This window comes from Cebus imitator, unplaced genomic scaffold (assembly GCF_001604975.1).
Source record: "Cebus imitator isolate Cc_AM_T3 unplaced genomic scaffold, Cebus_imitator-1.0 Scaffold20, whole genome shotgun sequence".
In the NCBI taxonomy this organism is placed as follows: Eukaryota; Metazoa; Chordata; class Mammalia; order Primates; family Cebidae; genus Cebus; species Cebus imitator.
In genome coordinates, this window is record NW_016107335.1 from 7,387,323 (window position 1) to 7,409,249 (window position 21,927).

General features: G+C 45.5%; 1 protein-coding gene across 8 annotated transcripts in view; it reads left to right on the plus strand.

The window, feature by feature from the left end:
* PRKAG2 (protein kinase AMP-activated non-catalytic subunit gamma 2) overlaps window positions 1–21,927 on the plus strand; it is a 330,166-nt gene that overhangs the window by 261,880 nt on the left and 46,359 nt on the right. For 5 of the 8 annotated variants that reach the window (XM_037735550.1, XM_017520087.2, XM_037735547.1 and 2 more), the window contains one exon: window positions 21,359–21,468. In XM_037735550.1, the coding sequence (XP_037591478.1) occupies window positions 21,359–21,468 (110 nt within the window). The remainder of the gene's footprint in view (window positions 1–21,358; window positions 21,469–21,927) is intronic. The other 3 variants (XM_017520093.2, XM_017520104.2, XM_037735556.1) reach the window with 1 other exon arrangement.

Consider the following 21,927-nt stretch of genomic DNA (forward strand, 5'->3'; position numbering starts at 1 on the left):
GTAGATTGAACCATCAGAAAGCAAAGGCGCCACTGTCTTAGCCACCCCTGTGGGCAGTCTGTGGTTGTGTGGGATCACTATCTTTCCTGACTCTGAATTTATATGCTACTGATAAATACAGTGAAATGCCAGTGTGTTCAGGGTAACTTGCGGCATCGTGTCAGCACACGGAAAGTTTTGTGTTTTGTAGCATTTGGGATTTTACATTTTTGGATTAGGGATGCTCCCCCGTACCTGCCAGGGTGGTCCTCACTCTCCCAGCCTGGCAGGTACTTGCTCCCTCATCCCGATGAGCTCTGCTGGGTTGTCACTGTTGCTCCAGCCTCATCACTGGGTTCTCTTTTCTGAAAAAGAGGAAACATTGGCTGTGGTAGATGCTTTAATTATGTGTTAATAGTTCCTAGAATTCTATGCAAAGCCATTTTAAAACTGATGGGAACCATGTACAATTTCAAGGTCATTGCTTTGCCCATGACTTTCCTTAGGCATAGATTGCAACTCATTTTTAACTCATTGGGCAAACTCTGCCTTGATCCTGCCTGTGCTCTTTCTTCTCTCCCAATCACCCTTTTAGTGCCCCTTTATCTAGAAGAGTGTGCACATTTTCTTGGCTGTGTACACGTTTGCCCACGCACACACAAAACCAAATGCAAAAAGCGTGGAAAGGGGAAAGAAACTAACGGATTTCATTTTCTCTACTACCTTATAATTGTAAATCCTGTAAAATTATGTTTAAGATTTGCCACTGTTTCTGTTCATGTTTCTAAGCACTTTAGAAAAATGTATGGGTTTTAATTTTTTCGTTTATTTTATTGTATTTTATTTTTTGAGACGGGGTCTCACTCTGTTGCCCAGGCTGGAGTGCAATAGCGCAATCTCCGCTCACTGCAACCTCTGCCTCCTGGGTTCAAGCAATTCTCCTGCCTCAGCCTCCTGAGTAGCTGGGATTACAGGTGCCCACCACCACACCTTGCTAATTTTTGTAGTTTTAGTAAAGATAGGGTTTCACCATAGTTGACCAAGCTGGTTTCAAACTCCTGACCTCAAATGATCTGCCCGCCTCGGCCTCCTGAAGTTCTGGAATTACGGGCGTAAGCCACCGCGCCCGGCCTATTTTATTCTTTTAATAGAGACGAGGTCTCACTATGTTGCTTAGGCTGGTCTTGAACTCCTGAGCTCAAGCAATCCTCCAACCTTGGCCTCCCGAAGTGCTAGAATTACAAGGATAAGCCATCGCACCCAGCCAACTTATGAGTTTAATTTTTTCTCTTCCATCTACTTCTGACTTTCAGGTTCCTCTTCTTTGCTTATTTCTTACTCAGATATTTTTTTTTAGCAGTTTTCTAAAAAGAGAAAACTATATGAATATAGTAAACTTGTGTTTCTAAATGCAGAATAAGGTATAAAAGACATTTTAACATTGATAATTTTTTGTGGAATTATAATGAAATTCAGCATATTAAGTTAAAATTGTGAGTAAGGAATCAGGTTTTTTTTCTTTTGGGGAGTTTTTTAAGAGAAGTTTGAGACAGGGTGTAAATTTTGTTTTAAAATGGGTTTTATTCTTATACACTTAGTCTTTAAGACAAGGTTTGAGTCTGTTATTATGATCTGTGATTAATGAATGAATACGTGTTTTATTTCTGTTAACGTGTTTTTTTTTTTTAAAAAAGTGCTATTAACAACAGTAACAAAAATATTCTAATTTAACATCAAAGAATATTCTTGTACAAGATGATGATTTTTTGTTTGTTTCAAATTTGTATTATGAAGATTTCCGAACATATGAAATGGTAGAGATGGTGCAATGCATTTCAGATAACCACCATCTACCTTCAACACGCCAGCCCTGGGACAGTCTTGTTTCATCAACACCCTCACCCACTGCCCCACCCTCGGGTTGTTTGCAGGTGAATCCCCGGCCCAGTGATCCCCCGCTGCTTCACGAAGTAGTACGCATTTCTGAAGGCCCTTGACAGCCTGGTCCTGAGTAACTTTCCTGTCGCACCTCCAGCCACATCCCGTGAGCTGTAGACTCCAGCTCTTTCAGACTAAGATGCGTGTACGTCGTCCGTCAGACACCCCGTGCTCTTTGGGACCTGTGTCTTTGTATATGCTCCTGCATCTTCCTAGAATGTTTCTTCTTCTCTTCCCTGTCAAACACTTCCTCTTTCAGGATCGGCTCACGTCCCCTTGCCCGTGAAGGCTTCCCTGGCTCCTCCTGTGTGTGTTCCTGTAGCACTTTGCGGTACCTCACCCGCAGCCCTAGCACACTGCACGGTCCAAACACTCCTGCCGGGTGGGAACCAGCCTGCCACGGGGTGGTATTTGGGGTGCCCCCTGGGTCCTGCAGGAGCAGTCCACTTTCTTCAGAGCATCTGTGGATTCTCTCAGCTTTCCTGCACTATTCCTGCAGTAGTTCTGGAGCAGAAGTTCACGATGCAAGTTTCCGCCCGCTGCTCTGTCCGACCGCGTGGGAGCTGCAGTCTAGTCCTGCCTCCTATCCACTAGTTTCCCTTGAATCTGTGTTTTAAAATATAATAGTCAGTGGTTGTGATTAAGAGATGGGGGTCTAACTTGGTATCAGGTATATGGGGTGTGTGTGCATATGTGCGTGCCTGCCTGTGTGCATATGTGCATGTGTACATACCTGTGCACCTGCTTTCTCCTGACTTCATTGCCTGTTCTGGCCAAGCAGAGCCTGTCTCTAGTGGCAGCTGGACAGCAGCTCCAAAAGCCCGCCCTGAGGAGAAGTCATTGCGCCCTCCAAGGCACACAGGCGTTCCGCCTGTTCTTCAAGCCCCCGGCACCCATGGCACTAATTAAAGTGAACCCTCTGACCAGTGAGCACATGTTGCTTGCCAAGGAGGACGTCAGTAGTTGACTAAGTCAGGGGCTGAACACTGGGGACACCAGCAGAGTCCCCGCAGATCATAACAATCAGAATGACCCATATGTCACTCAGTATCGCCGTAGGGGCAAAATCACCACACTAGAGAACCACTGGTGTGGAAGACGCTGACATTTGTGGGGCTCTGGGAGCTGTAGGCTTTCTCAGCATTCTCTCCAGATCTGCACTGTTCCTTTCTCGGGGTTCCCTCTGGATCTGCATGACTCCCCTCTCAGGGTTCTCTGTGGATCTGCATGGCTCCTCTCTGGGAGTTCCCTTTGGATTTGCACAGCTCCTCTCTCGAGGTTGTCTCTGGATCCCCATGGCTCCTTTGAGTCAGCTACTTTTGTTCCAGTGTAAAGGTGAGGAGACTGAGGCTGACAGCCCAGCGCCAAGCGATCGGTGGTCGGCAAGGAGATTGCGGAAAAGCCATTGGGATTAGTGCCAGGCGGTTGTTGGTGATGGGGGCACAGAAGGCCCAGGTGGAGTCCCATTCCACGGCACTGAACTGGATGGGTCCTGGCGAAGTGGGCTCAGGGCCACAGATGATGGCTGCAGCTGTTTGCTCTGAAAGAAAGGCAGTGGAGTGAAGTGAGCCACCACAAGATCAAGTGGAGAGGGGGAGAGAGAGCAGGAGGCAAGCTGGTGAAGGGCAGAGGTGAAAGAGAGTGCGCAGGGATGGGACAGAGTCAGGATGGAAGGAGCGAGGTCTCCGAGTCATCCACCGACTGCTCTGCCTCTTTTCTCCCCTGACCCAGCGTCCCCACAGCCCTGATCTTTTCAGCCTCCTGTGTGAGCCCCTGTGTAGCTCCTGGTCACCTCCAGGATAAAGTCCAGAGCACACGCCAAGTGCCACACGTAACCGACCCCACAGCCTCCCTGCTGCTCCTGCTGCTGCTCCCCCATCACTGTGGGGTGCCAGCTCCTGCCCCATGTCCCCTGCCAGCTCCTGAGGACACCTTCAGATCTGAGGGACTCGGGCCTCTGCCTGGAGTCCCTTTTCCTGTTTTCGAGATGTGGCTGGAGACAGCATCACCTCCCCTGAGAGGCAGTGTTGGGGTGCTGGCCGGGGCACTCGGCGGGGCCGTGGGAATGGGGCACATCCTGGTTGGCTCCAGAGAGTTGGTCACTGGAACGGGGGCATCTGAGAGTTGGAGGTAAGGAGATTGTATGAGAAAGGGCTCCGGGAGGGAGAAGCCAGGGTCATGCCTGCCTACAACAGCGAGAGATCGAGCTAAAGAATTTCCAGAAACAAAAACAAGTGTGTCCTGACGGGGCTTCTGAGGCCATCCCACAGGTCCACTTCCCGCCCTGCTTTCACCCCAGTCTCCTTTTTGTATTGGGGCATAAGTCAGGCCATTTCTTCATCACCCCGAGGTACTTACTTTGCTTTTTCTGTCACTTTGTTACTTTTAGTCTGTGCTAATGACATCGAATCGATTCTGCCCATCCTCAGCCACTGTACTGCATGACCTCTCTAGAATATCAGAAAGCTAGGGCCCGGGTATGAATTCCTTACTACACTACTTAATGGCGGTGCTATTTGACTCTGGAGAAAGTTATTAGATCCCCTATGCCTCCATTGCTACATCTGTAAAATGGGGAGAATAATGGTCCCTCCCTTGCAGTGTTGCTGTGGGGCATGAAGAGTTAATGATGTCAGTTGCTCAGAGCACTGCTGTGACCTGTGTGAGGTGCTCACAGAATCTCAGTTCCTGCAGGCTGAGCGTCTCTTATTCAAAATGCTTGGGGCCAGGTGTGGTGGCTCACACCTATAATCCCAGCACTTTGGGATGCCCAGCTGGGCGGATCACCTGGGGATAGGAGTTTCAAGACCAACCTGGCCAACATGGCAAAACCCCGTCTCTACTAAAAATAACCTTAGCCAGGTGATGGTGAGCGCCCGTAGTCCCAGCTACTCTGGAAACTGAGGCAGGAGAATCACTTGAACCCTTGAGATAGAGGTTGCAGTGAGCCAAGATCATGCCACTGCTCTCCAGCCTGGGCAACAGAGTGAGACTCCATCTCAAAAAAAAAAAAAAATGCTTGGGACTGCTGCCAGGCACGGTGGCTTACACCTGTAAGCACTTCAGGAGGCCAAGCTGGGCAAATCACTTTAGGTTAGGAGTTCGAGACCAGCCTGGCCAACGTGGTGAAACTCTGTCTCTTCTAAAAATACAAAAATTAGCCGGGCGTGGTGGTGGGTGCCTATAATCCCAGCTGCTTGGGAGGTTGAGACAGGAGAATCACTTGAACCCAGAAGGTAGAGGTTGCACTGAGCTGAGATTGCGCCACTGCACTCCAGCCTGAGCGACAGAGTGAGACTTCATCTCAAAAAATAAATAAACACCAAAATGCTCAGGACCAGGAATGTTTCAGATTTGGGTTTTTTTCAGATTTTTGAAAAAATACATACCAGTTGAGCATTCCTAATCCAAATGTCCTAACTCTGAAATGCTCCGATGAGCTTTTCTCTTGAGTGTTGTGTTGGTGCTCAAAAAATTTCGGATTTTGGAGCATTTCAGATAACAGATTTTCGTATTTGGGATGCTCAACCTGTGTATATCACTGTTATTTTTGGAAAGCATGTTCATGCCTCTCATTGCTATTTCAAATAATAATTTCTTTAAATTATTTCAGGCATTAAATTTGTGGAAGACGCTGCATCAGTTCCCAACGGTCTTTCCTCCATCCGCCCAGTCTTAGAGCGCCCCAGGTAGCTCCCATTTGCCCCCAGGTCCCATTTTCACCCTCCCTCACCTGTCTTTCTGCGTGTGGAGGCTGAGTGTGGGACACACTGACTGGGCCCCTGTACGCCAGGGTCCCGTTGAGTTTAGCTGGAGGGGGGAGCCCCCAGAGGAGGCAGGTGGTTGATCCTGCGGCTCCCTTATCCTGGGAGGCTGCCTCTGCCTGGCTGGACTCCTCAACTGAAGGTCGCTGCCCCACCCAAGGGGGCTGGCTCTACCTGAGCCGCTCTCCTTCTGGGCTTTATAACTGTTCATCATCCCAGGTCTAGGGCTGGTAACCGCTTCAGGCTACTGCACTATTTCTTGGGGTTCCCCTGCACTCATGATTTTGGGTATGGTCCCATAGACAGTCACTTGCTGAGCATTGTCTTAGAAATAGGGCTGCATGCCGTGAAGACAAGCAGGCAGAGGCAGGTGTGCTGGTCAGACCCCTGGACTGGTGACAGCTGGGCAGCACAGAGATTGGAGTGATAAGGGACAGAACCAGACCACGGCAGCAGCCCCTTCGCCTGCTGATGTGACCAGTGAAAGCAGGAGGTCCCCAGGTTGCTTCGCCGTGACCAGCGGTGGCAGTGTCCTGCCTAGGCAGGGCTCTGTGCATGGAGTCTCTGACGGTGTCCCCTGCCTGTTGGGTCGGTAGGGGAGAGGCACACTCCAGGTCCCTGCAGTGTGATTTTAGGTTGGCAAGCCTCATGCCTAAAAGCTCTCTAGCAAGGCATCAACCTTCCGTCCACAAATACAGGTAAGGATGAAAGTAGGAACACCCTGCAGGAAGGAACTGCAGTAGCTTGCGTTCACTCTGCAGTGCACTCAGCAGCTCCCAAAGTTGAGGCAGGTTCAGAGAGGATGGCCGTCCTGGGGAGAGGCATGCTGAGAGTGTTACTCCACTCCCCTTTCTCTTTGCACATAAGTCCACAGTCAAAAGCGCTGTGTTTAATTTGGCTCCTTTAGTGATACTGGTGTCGCTGCCCTACCACGAAAGGGAACACGGAAAGTGCTGAGGGGAATAAAGCGTTGGTGCTGACACCTTTTTACTCTGTCACCCAGGCTGGGGTGTGGTGGTGTGATCTCGGCTCACTGCATTCTCCGCCTCCTGGGTTCAAGACATTCTCAAGCCTCATCCTCTTGAGTAGCTGGGGCCACAGGTGTGCACCACCATGCCCGGCTAATTTTTGTATTTTTGCTGAGATTTCATCATGTTGGCCAGGCTGGTCTTGAACTCCTGACCTCAAGTGATCTGCCCACCTCGTCCTCCCAAAGTGCTGGGATTACAGGCATGGGCCACCATGCCCAGCCCGAAACTGCTTTTTTACCATCTTAATGTCATTTGAGATGATGAGTGTGAGATCTGGAGCACCTCACGTAAGTGCTCCAGCGCCTTTTCTAAGAAAGCACTTGTGATTCCAGCCATCTCTGTGGTCCCCTCGCTTGTCCTGGTGGGATGGGGTGGGTTCCGCCCTCTTCTCCACTCACTCATCAATCAGATCATTCGTTTCTCAGTCTGTGCTCACTAATTTGGCCTCTGTCTCCTTACTACTTAATTGATATTTCAGTTTCCTCATGACTTACTGATTTATTTCGCTTGAGTCACCAAGTCCCTAGAAGACTGATGGTTACACAATTAAGCATGAAGCTGAGGTGTGGATCCTGGAACAGGGTGGCCTTTTGCAAGCACTGCACCACCCTGGATCTGAGTGCCTTTTAAACCGCAGCAGTCATTGCTTAGTAAATGCAGGTGGTTCTGTGGACAAAATCTTCTTCACATAATGTGTACAGAATACAGAGAGGAAGACACCGAGGGGTGTAGCCATTGATCAGCACTCCCCTGCTGTGTGTGTGGGTTCCAGATGGGGAGCTCCTTCCTCCTTGGCATTCTGACCTCAATGCACTCTGCTCCCACCCTGCTGGCATCTCTCCTCTGGTCCTTCTTTTGACTTAAAAGCAGAGAATATCAAAGATAAATTCTTTGTAGGTACCTATGGCCATTTTCACAATTTTGAATTGAAAATATTGGCTGGGCACGGTGGCTCACACTTGTAATCCCAGCACTTTAAGAGGCCACAACAGGTGGATTACCTGAAGTCAGAGGTCCAAAACCAGCCCAGCCAACATGGTAAAACCCCGTCTCTACTAAAAAAACAATACAAAAATTAGGCATGGTGGCACATGCCTGTAATCCCAGCTACTGGGCAGGCTGAGGCAGGAGAATTGCTTGAACACAGGAAGCGGAGGTTGCAGTGAGCTGAGATCACACCACTACACTGCAGCCTGGGTGACAGAGCTCAACTCCATCTCAAAAACCAAAAAGGAAAGAAAGAAAATACCTATAATGTGCCAAGACACTAAGGTTTTGTTTTGTTTTGAGATGGAGCCTTGCTCTGCTGCCAGGCTAGAGTGTAGTGGCGTTGGCTCACTGCAGTCTCCACCTTCCGGGTTCAAGTGATTCTCCTGCCTCAGCCTCCCGAGTAGCTGAGACTACAGGCACACGCCACCATAGGGTTTCACCATGTTGGTCAGGCTGGTCTCGAACTCCTGACCTCGTGATCCTCCCACCTCAGCCTCCCAAAATGCTGGGATTACAGGCATGAGCCACCGTGCCCGGCCCACTCTAAAGTGTCTATAGTCCGGAGAGTAAGCAACAGTCTCTGTGTATGTGGACATATTAAAATGCAGAGCATGAGATAAAGGTGGCACTGGCAGCCTCCATGGTAGAGCGACCCGCACAGGTGATAGGACTAGGTCAGCATCTTCGTGCTGCTCGTGGCGGGAGAGGTCTGCAGTCAGTCACCCAGACTGTGTGGCGAGGGAGCCCCGAATGCTGGGCACAGAACCGCTAAGCAGGGACTGTTTTCTCAGAAGGTCTTTGTTTCTTCTCACATTGGAAGCTTCCCTTTCTAGTTGAGATCAGCCCCTTCTGAAATTGGCGTAACCATTTCCAGGAGTGATGGGACAATCCTCCTTCTAGAGTAAGCAAGTTACAGGACTGGACCAAAAGAAATGTGGAACTTGAAGGTGGGAGGTGAGTGCCTTAGTAAGCTCTGCCTCTCAGGCGCTGCTGGTCCACTCACTGCATGCGTGTTCCCAGTATCAGTGTGAGAAAACTTAGGACTGGCAGATGGATGGTAACTGTCTGGTTAGTAGTGGATTGTTTTAGAAGTTGCCATCTTTATAAATACGATACCTTGAAATCCATTTTGAGTCATTGTCTCATCTGCTATCCTGCTCTTAGTCTGATTAAGGTGTATAAGTAAAACTAATTTCATGCTGGTGTCTGCCTTTTAAATTCACCTGCAGTATTTTTGCCTGACTAATAAATCATTAGTGATAGTCTGTCCTCTTCAATTTCGTAGAATTAAGGCCAAGAAGACCAAAAATTATACCATCTTACAACACATTTTTTTTTAACAAATTCTTTCTAAATTAAAATTCTATGTAAATGGATTTCAGAAAAAGTAATTGATGACTGTAGTGCTTATCTCGGAAATTTACTTGTTAGGTTGTTTGTCGTGTTTGCAGGTGTTTTCAAGCGTGTGTGGTAGTGTGGACATTTTAAGGTCCCCTGCAGTCTTATTCAATTCAACTGCATTTTTTTGTCTAATAGAATTAGAAAACAGCTTCAGTATAAAATATACTTGCAAACACTTTAAAGCTTTATTTAGATCAATACTGTTTCACTTAAAAAAAATTGCAGTGGTATATGCCTGTAGTCCCAGCTATGTGGGAGGCTGAGGTGGGAGAATCACTTGAGCCTAGGAGTTTGAGGCTGGCCTGAGCAACATAGTGTGCAACCCCATCTTTTTTTTAAAAAAGAAAGAAAACGAAAAAAATCACATGGGGCACTTCTGTAGGTGCGTTATTTCTCTTACAAAAAAAAAAAAAAATCCATGTCTAATTCTTTAATTTTTTTTTTTTTTGAGATGGAGCCTCTCTGTCACCCAGGCTGGAGAACAGTGGCACGATCTCGGCTCACTGCAACCTCTGCCTCCCGGGTTCAAGTGATTCTTCTGCCTCAGCCTCCCAAGTATCTGGGACTACAGCCACGCACCACCACACCCAGCTAATTTTTGTATTTTTATTAGAAACGAGGTTTTACCATGTTGGCCAGGATGGTCTTGGTCTCTTGACCTTGTGATCCGCCCGCCTTGGCCTTCCAAAGTGCTAGGATTATAGGCGTGAGCCACCATACCCAGCTTCTTTAATCTTATAAAGGTATACAAATAAAGAGTTGGGTTTTTTTTTTACTGGTTATTAAATCTAGATTCACCAGTATTCTTTTAAACCTGCATGCTTCATTTGCTGACATATTCTCTCTGAGGACAGAAACCTAATAGAGCCATCTCACATCTGTGCTTGCCCCCCTCTCGAATTTGATCTGTGCATCTCTCAGTGACATGCAAGGTAGCAGGCATTAACTCATGCCTGAAATCTACAAGGAACCTTCCAGAGGCCAGGGTTTGTAGAGAAGAGCAAGGGACGTCTACTGCCCCCAGGAGCTCCCGTCTAAGGGAAGAACAGACCTGTAACTTCAATAGAAGGTGTGTGTGACTCACAAAGCGCTAACAGGCATGTCAAAACTGGAGCAGTTAATTCCAACCTGAGGGGCTCCAAGGGAAGGTTTTATGGGAGGAAGTAGCCTTTGAACTGAACTTTGAAGGTTCCCAGGCTGCCACAACTTGGTGGCTTAGACAACAGGAGTTTATTTCCTTATAGTGCTGGAGGTCAGAAGTCTGGAGTAAGTCATCAGCAGGATGGTTCCCTCTGGAGGCTGAGGGAGAGTCCGCCCTGCTGCCCTCGGCTCCTGCTGTTGCCGCCAGTCTCCGGCATCCTTGGCTCGCCACTGGGTTGACCCAGCCTCCACCTGTCTTAACGCGACCCTCCCCTCCGTGCCCCTCTGCATCCTCTCTCTCTCTCTCTCTGTCAGAAGGACACTTGTCATTGGATTTAGGGATCACCCTAATCCAGGATAACCTCATCTCCAGATCCTCTCCTTAGTTACATCTGCAGAGACCTTTATTGCAAATAAGGCCTCATTCCCATGTTTCCAGTGGACATGCCTTTTTGTGGGGGCCACTGTTCAGCCCACAGCAGAAAGGCAGGCAGGATGTCAGAACACCACAGAGAACAGGGAAAGCGCTGTTGTGGAAAAGAATAGTGTGTGCAGACGCACAGAACAGAAGCATGAGGAACGCATTCTCAAAACTGGACTTCCCAAAGTTCAGACCCTTCCTTTGAAAGGGATATATCGAAATGATCCTAGAGTATGACATTCCTAGGGGTTGTGATAGGAGATAAGGCTGGAAAGGTAGGTGAGAGTTCAATTTCTAGAACCTTGAATGATACTGGGTGTATCGTGTAGGTAGGGAGGACATGTCAAAAGTTCTTGAGCAGCCAGGCACAGTGACTCATGCTTATAACCACAATGCTTTGGAACGCTGAGGCTTGAGGCCAAAATTACAAGACCAGCCTGGCCAACATGATGAAACCCTGTCTCTACTAAAAATCCAAAAATTCGCTGGGCGTGGTGGCACACACCTGTAGTCCCAGCTACTCAGGAGGCTGAGGCAGGAGAATCGCTTGAACCCGGGAGGTGGAGGTTGCAGTGAGCTGAGATCATGCCACTGCACTCCAGCCTGGTAACAGAGCCATACTCCATCTCAGAAAAAAAAAGAAAAAGAAAAAGCCAGATGTAATGGCATGCATCTGTAGTCCCGGCTACTAGGGTCGCTTGAGGCGGGGAGTTCAAGGCTGCAGTGAGCCATGATCACACCACTGCACTCCAGCCTGGATAGCAGAGTGAGACAGACAAAGGTACTGAGGAAGTGTATCATGTAATCAGATTTGTTTTTAATAGGAGAAATAGTTCCAAATATTTAATTAAGCATGTGTAATTGTTTGCATTTAAACTTAGATGTTGCATTTGTAAAAGTTTGTTGTTAACCTTTATGAATTAAACACTTTAATATAAACTTGCTACTTAATCATACTATTCTTTAGCAACTCCCTTGCATAATAACGTTGGGTTGGGATCTACGTAAAGAGTAGTAAGATCTAACATCAGTCCGCAAACAGATTCCTCCTTTTGTAGAGCGGCACCTCAAGTGCCGGTGTGATGCTCTGTAATTATGCTTCTATCCTGTGTCACTGAGAATATCAAAAGCAAGAAGGGAGCATTGCGTTTATATCTTAACCCCAGTTAGCTTTTGAATATGGAGTTGGAACTTCTTGCCCTCTCAGGAATTTGAATAATATATTTTATTTTATATTTATTAATTTTTTGAGATGGAATCTTTCCCTGTTGCCCAGACTGCAATGCAGTCATAGGATCTTGGCTCACTGCAGCCTCCACCTCCCGGGATTCCAGCAATTCTCCTGCCTCAGCTTCCTGGGTAGCTGGATTACAGGCACATGCCACCATGCCCGGCTAATTTTTGTATTTTTAATAGAGATGGGGCTTCACCATGTTGGCCAGGCTGGTCTTGAATTGCTGACCTCAGGTGATCCACCCAGCTCGGCTTCCCTAAGTGCTGGGATTACAGGCATGAGCCACTGCGCCGGGCCAAGGAATTTTGATAATGTATTTTAAACAGCCAGTTGTTGAATAATTTGGGTAGGTTTTGTTGTTGTTGTATAACTCCAAATTACACTCATTTTCTCTCAATTTCAATTTATTTCTTCCTCCAAGTACAATGTGAGACTTCACCATAATGTAACTAACACAGATGGTGCCACCTATAATCATAGTTTATACTAAAAGTAGAAAAGCGACATTAAAAAGGAATATTTTATATTTTACTTTCTTTTCCCAGCTTCAAAAGCTTATACTTTTGTTGTGATTGATGTTGTTTTATTACTTCAGTAATAATCTGTCCTTATTCCCAATCAACAGAAATTTTATTATAATTTGTAGGTGGCTCGGGCCTGTAATCCCAGCAGTTTGGGAAGCCAAGGCAGGTGGATCACTTGAGCCTGGGAGTCCGAGACCATCCTGGGCAACATGGTGAGACCTCATCTGTATGACAGAGTCCTGCCCTGTCCCCCAGGCTGGAGTGTAGTGCCACGATCCCAGCTCACTACAACCTCCACGTCCTGGGTTGAAGCAGTTCTCCTGCCTCAGGCATGGGTGGGTTCCTGACTGGCTGGGGCACAGCCTCTGACCACTCCTAACCTAGGATTGGATTATAACTCAGAGTTTGAAATAAATATCCATGAGTCTACACTGATATAAATAAATGATCAGATAAATGAATCAACAACTCTCATGTACATAATTATTTTAAACAAGGAGGTAGAGCACATAACTCCTGGCCATTAAGTGAGGGCTCATAGTGACCTTCTTAAAACGATTACAGCACATAAAGAGAAGGGAAGAGTACCTCTACTTGGAGAAACCTGACGAATATGACCTCACTCAGCTGATCAAGGTGATGAGTCATGTTGATTATAGATACCCTAGATAGCATGGCATGAGAAGGCCTGTGCCCTGCATATGATGATGAGGACGGGGCGCGTGCCTCCGTGTGATGATGAGGACGGGGCGCATGCCTCCGTGTGATGGTGGGGACGGGGCGCGTGCCTCCGTGTGATGGTGGCGACGGGGCACGTGCCTCCGTGTGATGATGAGAGTGAAACTGTATAACCCCAAGATTGAGAAATTAGTTTGTTCTCAAACTGCTTTATAGAGACTACCTGAGACTGGGTAATTTATAAAGGAAAGAGGTTTAATTGACTCACAGTTCTTTATGGCTTGGGGAGGGGGCCTTCAGGAAACTTACAATCATGGTGGAAGGGGAAGTGGCATGTCTTACATGGTGGCAGGCAACAGAGAGAGCAAGGGCAGGGAAAACTGCCTTGTAAAACCCTCAAATCTGGTGAAGGCTCACTATCACAAGAACAGCATGGAGGAAACTGCCCCCATGATCCAATCACCTTTCAGCAGGTCCCACCCTTGACATGTGGGGATTAAGGGAACTACAATTGAAGATAGAGATTTGGTGAGGACACAAAGCCAAGCCGTATCTGTAACATAAGATGATACATCTGGGGGAGCCTGGTATGGAGTATATAGGAACTCTTCTAGCTTTGCAACTTTTTTGTAAATCTGAAATATATGTTTATTCAAAATACAAGGTTCATTGAAATAATTAAAAATCAGCGCATTAAAATGGTATACTAAAAATATAGTCTAATACAAAACTTACAGATTTTCAAAAATTCTGTAAGTTTGAACATTCCTGCCCCATATTATTTTCCCAATTTTTATTTCACATATTCATATAGTAATATTAACATCTATAGTATGTCTATAACATGTGTGCCTCTTTTATGAAAAGTCTTGGTTTAATTAATGAGCAAAATATTATCTGAAGTTTCCTTTCTGGGAGATGGATTGTTACATTTTACTATACTTAGCTTCCCTCTTGATTTCTTCCTCTGGAGTTTTAGGGTGATAGATTTGGCAGGCAATAATAATAGATTTGGCAGGCAATTCGTAACTTAAATACTGGTTAGCTATCTGCTTGACTGCCCTGATCTTTGGCTTTTGTATCACACAGATCCCATACTCAGTAGGCATGAGGAGACTGCACATGCGGCTGCGTGAACAGCATCGTCCTTAGTGGTGATGGTGGACACGGACCAGAGCTCTCTGCACTGCTCTGATGGAAGCTTGCTGTCTCAGGCCTTTCTTGAGCAGGACCCTCACTGTCTAGCCTGTCGGTGTTTTGAGAAACATGGGAACACACCAACTTAAACTTCACCCATCCATCGTTCCCTCCCTGACAGCCGGTGTCTTCATTCCTGAACACTGAGCCTGTCCTCGGCAGTGCTGGTGGCAGTGTGATGACAGTCAGTGTCCCCTCCATTGGTCTGCAGTGTCTGTGAGGAGAAGGGTTGTGGGTCTTGTCTTCCCTGTGGCATCCCCGCCTCTTGCACAGCGGAAGCTGCAGGTGCCTCACCAGAGCCCTCCTGTCTCACCCAAGTTTTCATATTTCAGCATCTCTGCCCAAGGACATGCTTTGGCACTTGTGCTTGTGGGTAGAAATGCCAGGGGTAGTGTCTCAGGAGTTACCTTGAACCCAAGCAGGGCAGGAATGGGCCTCCCACACGACAGTTCTGAGGTCTGTACAGCCTCAGAGCAGCCTCCCTCACAGCTTCACTCCAGGCTCACGAAGCATCTTTTCTTTTGAATTTTTCCTTCCCTAACTTTCCCTGATCTCAGGATCAGCTTTGGGAGGAGCGCACACCAAGACAATATGCAATAAATACTTATAGACTGAAAAAATTGATGGATTACTTGAGTAAGATACTGATCATCCAAAGAAATTATCCTCCAGGAAGGGAAACATAATAAGAAATATACAGTCACTGTTAACACGATAAAAGGTGATAACTGATGAGACAGAAGTGAAGTGCCGCCGTCATTCTAGGGAAGAAGTCATTTTAGATTTCCTGACTCTTTCCGTGTCAGGGTTGGTGACCCACCTGTGTGATCTCAGGTGATCCAGTGCTTACCCTGGGCTAGTGCATAAGCTTTAAGGGTGGAGAACCAGCCATTGTGTCCCCTGTGAGTAGCCCTAGGACAGGGCCCAGGACACTGGGTACTCCCCAGGTGCGCTCAGATGAGTGCACAGGTGAGTCAGGGAAGTGAGTTTAATAAGGAGCTACTGGAGCCTGGGACAGAGCTTCAAATCCCACTTGGGTCACTTCTGCACCATCTGATTTGGGACAAGTGACGCAGCTTCTCCTAGCCTCAGTTTCATCAAAGGTAAAATGAAAAAATGAAGGCATATTCCTCAAGGTTGTTATATCAGTTAAGTGAGTGATTTATTGCGGTAACTGGTCCATAATGAGCACTCAGATGTTTCCTACTTCTGTGGGAAAAGATGTCAGTTGAGGTTGGGTTGAAATTGAACAAGAAAAAGTTGAGGAGGAGAGGTTGAAGGCTACAGGAAACTGATAGGGAGCCCATTTGCCCAGCTATGAAATCAGGAGGTGGGAAATAAGGCTGCAGAGAAGCCAGACATGGAGAGTCATGAATGAGACATGGAGGGGTCTGGACTTTATTCCACATCAGGAGGGAGACACTTGAGAGGGAAATGTCCAAGAGGCAATTGCAGTGACAAAATTCTGCATTATGAATTTTAATATCCCAAAGAGAGGTCAGAATGAAAACAGACTTGGGAGTGGTCCCATAGTTTGGCATGAAATTGGCAAACCAGCTGCATGGATGTCCACAGGAGGAAATATTCGGAATCGTGGGGCTCCTTTCCACAGCCAAGGAGCTTGGTTAATATCACTTGTTTAACACTTGTTTTGCCAATTAGCTTATACACTAAATTTTTTTCTTCTCAGATATCTCCCAAGTAGTTCAGGTCTTCCTAAAATGCACAAATCGGTGTGGGCTGAATGGAGCTATCAAGGATGTCTCTTGCATATGGTGTAATTTGAACTGACCCATGAAGATAGGGAAGGATTTTAACAGAACAAGGAAAGTGGTCATGGCAGGCCAAGGGCAGGAGGGGGATCAGCCTGGCTAAGAACACAGTGGAATCCAGAGGCTTCAAGTTCAAATTCAGGTTCCATGACTCACCAGTCATACCCTTGAGCTGAGGTCTAACAAAGGAGGAGTTAACTGGGCCACAAAGAAATGGAGAAAGTATTTCAGGCAGAGGAAGCAGTAGTGTGGGAAGTAAAAAAGTTCCTCTTCAAAGTTTCCCTTCTTGCCTTTTGCTAATAACTCTTTGTTAAGCCCTGTTCTGTGTAGCTGTTAGACCTGCTCACAGACACATAGTACATTCTGTGTCCTTGTACTTTAACCAAGATGTCTGTGCTGGGTGTGCTCACAGGCATGTCCCAGCTTGCAGCCTATGCCCCTTCCTTATTTGGACTTTCTTTTTGTTCTCCATTGCTTTACCTGTTTAAAAAAAGTTTTAAGTTGTTAGCCAATCGGGTTTTAGTTTAGATTGTGAGGTCTGGCTCCAACCAACAGAGATCAGACATGGCAGTAAGAACAACCCCAAATGCATAAGGAATAAACATGTCTGCTTTTCCTTTGTTCATCGTACTCTTATGGCAAGATGGCTAGCAAGGGTACCCTTCCTGCAGGAAGTAAAAATTGCCTTGCTGAGAGATCATTTGTCTCAGTGCTAATTTTTCTTTGTGGCACTGAGCATCTGTTTTCAGCAAGTAATGTAAGGCCCCGTGGAAGAGATGGCAGAACACTGATGGAGGACTGGAAGAAAATAGGTGGTTGGAGAAAATATATAAAGCAGGAGTGTTTAATACAAGAGGCTGGGAGGTAGGCAAGGGCCAGGCCTCCCAGGTCTTGTAAGTCAGGGTTCCCCAATTCCTGGACCATGAACCAGTACTGGCCCCTGGTCTGTTACGAGCTGGGCTGCACAGCAGGAGGTGAGGAGCAGGTGAGGGAGCATTACGGCCTGAGCTGTGCATCCTGTCAGATCAGGGGTGGTTTTAGTGTCTCACAGGAGCCCAAACCCTATTGTGAACTGTGCCCGTGAGGAACCTAGGTTGTGTGCTCCTGATGAGAATCTAATGCCTGATGATCTGAGGTGGAGCAGTTTCATCCTGAAGCCTTCCCCTCCCACATGCAGTTCATGGAAAAATTGCCTTCCACAAAACCAGCCCTAGGGACCGCTGTTGTAGGTAACTTCAAGGGTTTTGCCTTTATTCTAAAGCAGCTGGATTAGATTAGATTTGCATCTGGAAAAATCTTCCTGGATGCAGCGTGGACAGCTGTGGAAGACACGGGGGGCAGAAGGATTGGTGGGAAAGCTGGGATATCTAGGGGGGTGGCCATGGAGGCAGATAAATGGGTGGATTTGAGAGATCTGGTGAGCAAAATCAACAAGGCATCACGATAAATTGGTAAGGGTGACAAGAGGACAGTGTCAAGGCTGACTCCCAGATTTCCGCATGATTGTTTGGACGGTGTTGCCTTTTCCTTATCAGTGTGCTATCAACGCCACAAGACATTCTCATTATTTTTGTTTAAATTGTCAATTAGGGCCTGGTGTGGTGGCTCACCGCTGTAATCCCAGCACTTTGGGAGGCCATGGTGAGGAGGTGGATCACCTAAGATCAGGAGTTCAAGACCCGTCTGGCCAACATGGTGAAACCCTGTCTCTACTAAAACTACAAAAATTAGCCAGGCGTCATGGTGGGCACCTGTAATCCCAGCTACTCAGGAGGCTGAGGCAAGAGACTCACTTGAAGCTTGGAGGCAGAGGTTGCAGTGAGCCGAGATTGAGCCACTGCACTCTAGCCTGGGCAACAAGAGCTAAACTGCATCTCCAGATAGAAAGATAGATAGATAGATAGATAGACAGATAGATAGATAGATAGGCAGGCAATTAGCTTTGAGAGAGATTTAAATACTTTTTGAAGGCATTTATATATTTGTCCGCGTCGTTGCCACTTTTGCTGTTCTCTGTTCCCTGTGTAGGTCCATATTTCCATATGGCATTTATGTAAATAGTGCCTTTAAAATTTTTTTTAATTTCTCTCTGCTAACAGTGAACTAGTAGAAATGAATATAGTAGCCTCTTTTTGTTTTTCCTATTTGCATTTGCTTTATTGTACTTCTTCCTTTTTTTATTTTATTTTTATTTTTGGTTGACACATAATTGTACATCTTTATGGGATACAGTTCAATGTTTCAATACATGTATATGTTGTGTGCTGATAAAATCAGGACAATTTGCATATCTGTCACCTAACACACGTAACATTTTTTTGTGGCAGGAACATTCAAAATTCTCCCTTCTAGCTCTTTCGAAATATACAATATGTTATTGTTAACCATAGTCACCGCACTGCAATAGAAACCAGAACTCATTCCTCCTGTCTGACTGTAACTGACCAGCCTCTCCTCATGCCCCCACCCTGTTCCCTCCCCAGCCTCTGGTAACCACTATTCTACTTTCTACTCTTGTGAGAGCAACTTGTTTAGATTCCACAGGTGAATAAGATGGTATTTGTCTTTCCATGCCTGGCTTATTTCATGGAACACAATGTCCTCTAGATTCACCCTGTTGTCATAGATGTCAGGATTTCGTTCTTTTTTACGGTTGAATAGTACTCCATTGTGTATAGGTACATGTTTCTATATCCATTCATCTTTGATGACACTTAGGTGGATTCCATGTCTTGGCCATTGTGAATATTGTGAATAGTGCCACACTCAACATGGCAGTGCAGATGTGTCATTAACACTCGGATTTCATTTCCTTTGGGTATATATCCAGAAGTGGGATTGCTGGATTGTAGGGTAATTCTATTTTTAATTTTTTGAGGAACCTCTGTGCTGTTTTCTATAATGGCTATACTAATTTATATTTCATTCCCACCAATAGTTCAAAAAAGGGGAGGGGGGCTCCCTTTTCCTCCACGTCCTCAGCAACACTCTTCTTTTATTTTTGTTTTTGATAATAGCCATTCTGACTGGAGTGAGGTGATACCTCATTGTGGTTTTGATTTGCATTTATCTAATAACTAGTGATGGTAAACATTTTTTTATATACCTGTTGGCCATTTTTATGTCTTCTTTGAGAAATGTATATTCAGTTATTTTACCCATTTTTTAATCAGACTATTTGGGTTTTCTTTCCTCCTATTGAGTTGTTTGAGTTCCTTATCTATTTTAGATATTAACCCTTTATCAGATTTATAGATTACAAGTATTTTCTCTCATTCTATAGGTTGTGTCTTCATTCTGTTGATTATTTTCTTTGCAGGACAGAAACTTGTTAGTTTGATAGAATCCCATTTGTCCATTTTTGCTTTTGTTCCATGTGCTTTTGAGGTTTTATCCATGAAATATTTGCTCAGACCAAAGTCATGAAACATTTCTTATTTTCTTTTAGTAGTTTCAGTTTGGGTCTTACATTTTAAGTCTTCAATCTATTTTCAGTTGATTTTTTTATCTGGTGAGAGACAGGAGTCTAGCTTCATTTTTCTGCATGTGGAGATCTAGTTTTCCCAGCACCATTTATGGAGGAGACTGTCCTTTGCCCAGTGTGTGTTCTTGGCACTTTTGTCAAAAAATCATTTGGCTGTAAATGTGTGAATTTGTCTCTGGGCTTTCTATTCCATTCTCTTTGTATGTGTGTCTGTTTTTATGCCAGCATCATGCTGTTTTGGTTACTATAGCTTTGTAGTATATTTTGAAGTTGGGTAGTATGCTATCTTCAGCTTTGTTATTTTTGCTCAAAAGCTATTTGGGGCCTTTTGTGGTTCTATACAAATGTTAGGATTTTTTTCTTGTCCTGTGAAGAACTGGTATTTTGATAGGCATTTCATTGAATCTGTAGGTCACAGTGGGTAGTATGGTCATTTTAACAATATTCTTCCAATCCATGAACACAAGATATCTTCCCATTTATTCATATCTTCTTCAATTCTTTCTTTCTTTTTTTTTTTTTTTCTGTTTAAGGCAGCCTCGCTTTGTAGCCCTAGCTGAAGTGCAATCATGTGATCTCAGCTCACTACAACCTCCACCTCCCAGGTTCAATCAATTTTCGTGCCTCAGGCCCCTGAGAAGCTGGGATTACAGGCCTGCACCACCACGTTCAGCTAATTTTTGTGGTTTTGGTAGAGGTAGAGTTTCTCCATGTTGGCCAGGCTGGTCTCAAACTCCTGACCTCAGATGGTCTGCCCACCTAGGCCCCTCAAAGTGCTAGGATTACAGGTGCAAGCCACCATGCCCAGCCTGCTTCAGTTCTTTCTTCAGTGTTTATAGTTTTTGTTATAGAGATCTTTCACCTCCTGGGTTAAATTAACTCCCAAATATTTTGTTTTTTGTAGCTATTGTAAATGAGATTGGTTTTTTAAATTTCTATTTTAAATAGTTGTCTGTTAGTATATAGAAATGCTGCTGATTTTTTATGTTGAGTTTGTATCTTGTAACTTTACTGAATTTGTTAGTTTTGACATTTTTTTATGGAGTCATTAGGGTTTTCTATACATAAGATTATGTCACTGCAAACAGGGACAATTCAACTTCTTTGTTTCCATATTTGGATGCATTTTCTTTCTCTTGCCTCACTGCTCTGAGAAGGACTTCCAGTACTGTGTTGAACAGAATGGCAAGAGCAGGCATTCCTGTCTTGTTCCAGGTCTTTTTTTCCCTTTCTTTTTATTTTGTTTTATTATTTTTGTAGAAGCTGGGTCTTGCTATGCCACCTGGGCTGTTCTCAAACTCCCGGGCTCAAGTGAGCCTTCCCGCTCAGCCTCCCAAAGCTCTGGGATTCCAGGTGTGAGCCGCCGCACCCAGCCTTGTTCCAGATCTTGAACGGAAAGCTTCCAGCTTTTCCCCGTCCGGTTAGCTTTGCCTTTGTTTTATTAACCCTGTATTGAATTCTGTAACCCTGCTGAACTCATTCTTTCTAGGTCTAGGAACTTTTTCTAGATTTTTTTGGTATTTCCTATGCAGAAAATCATAAGTATGCAAATAAAGACAGTTTTGCTTTTTTAACACCTATGCCTTTTATTTTTTTTTTTCTTGCCTTATTGCACTGGCTGGGACCACCAGTGCAGTGCTCATAGAATTAGTGAGAGTGGGCATCCTTGCCTGGCCCTTGATCGTACTGGGAAAACAGTTCAGATTTTACCATTAAGTCAGTTAGTGATAGGTTTACGTATATGCTCTTCATCCGATTGAGGGAGTTCTTTCTTATTACTGATGTTTTGGCTTTTTCTCTTTTAGCAGTAGAAGACTCAGAAAGTGGTGTTTACATGCGATTCATGAGGTCACACAAGTGTTATGACATCGTTCCAACCAGTTCAAAGCTTGTCGTCTTCGATACTACATTACAAGTAAGTGTACTCAATTTTCATGAATTTGTGGTATATTTTTTGGATGGCTACTTTATACAGTAATTAAAAACAGCAATGCAGCAGACGTTTATTGAGTTCTTTGCCCATATCAGGCACTGTGCTGAGGTTGTATCTGAGTTCTCAGTATCTATGGCAATCTTATAAGAAATGTGCTTTTACTGTTCTCTTCCTAAACACAGGGAAACTCAAACTCTAGAGTTTAAGAACTTAAGTCAGAAAGCTTTGGCTGGGCGCAGTGGCTTATGCCTGTAATCCCAGCACTTTGGGATGCTGAGGCTAGCGGATCACCTGAGGTCAGGAGTCGGAAACCAGCCTGACCAATGTGATGAAACCCCATCTCTACTAAAAATACAAAAATAACTGAGTGTGGTGGTACACGCCTGTAGTTCCAGATTCTCAGGACCCTGAGGCAGGAGAATCACTTGAATCTGGGAGGTA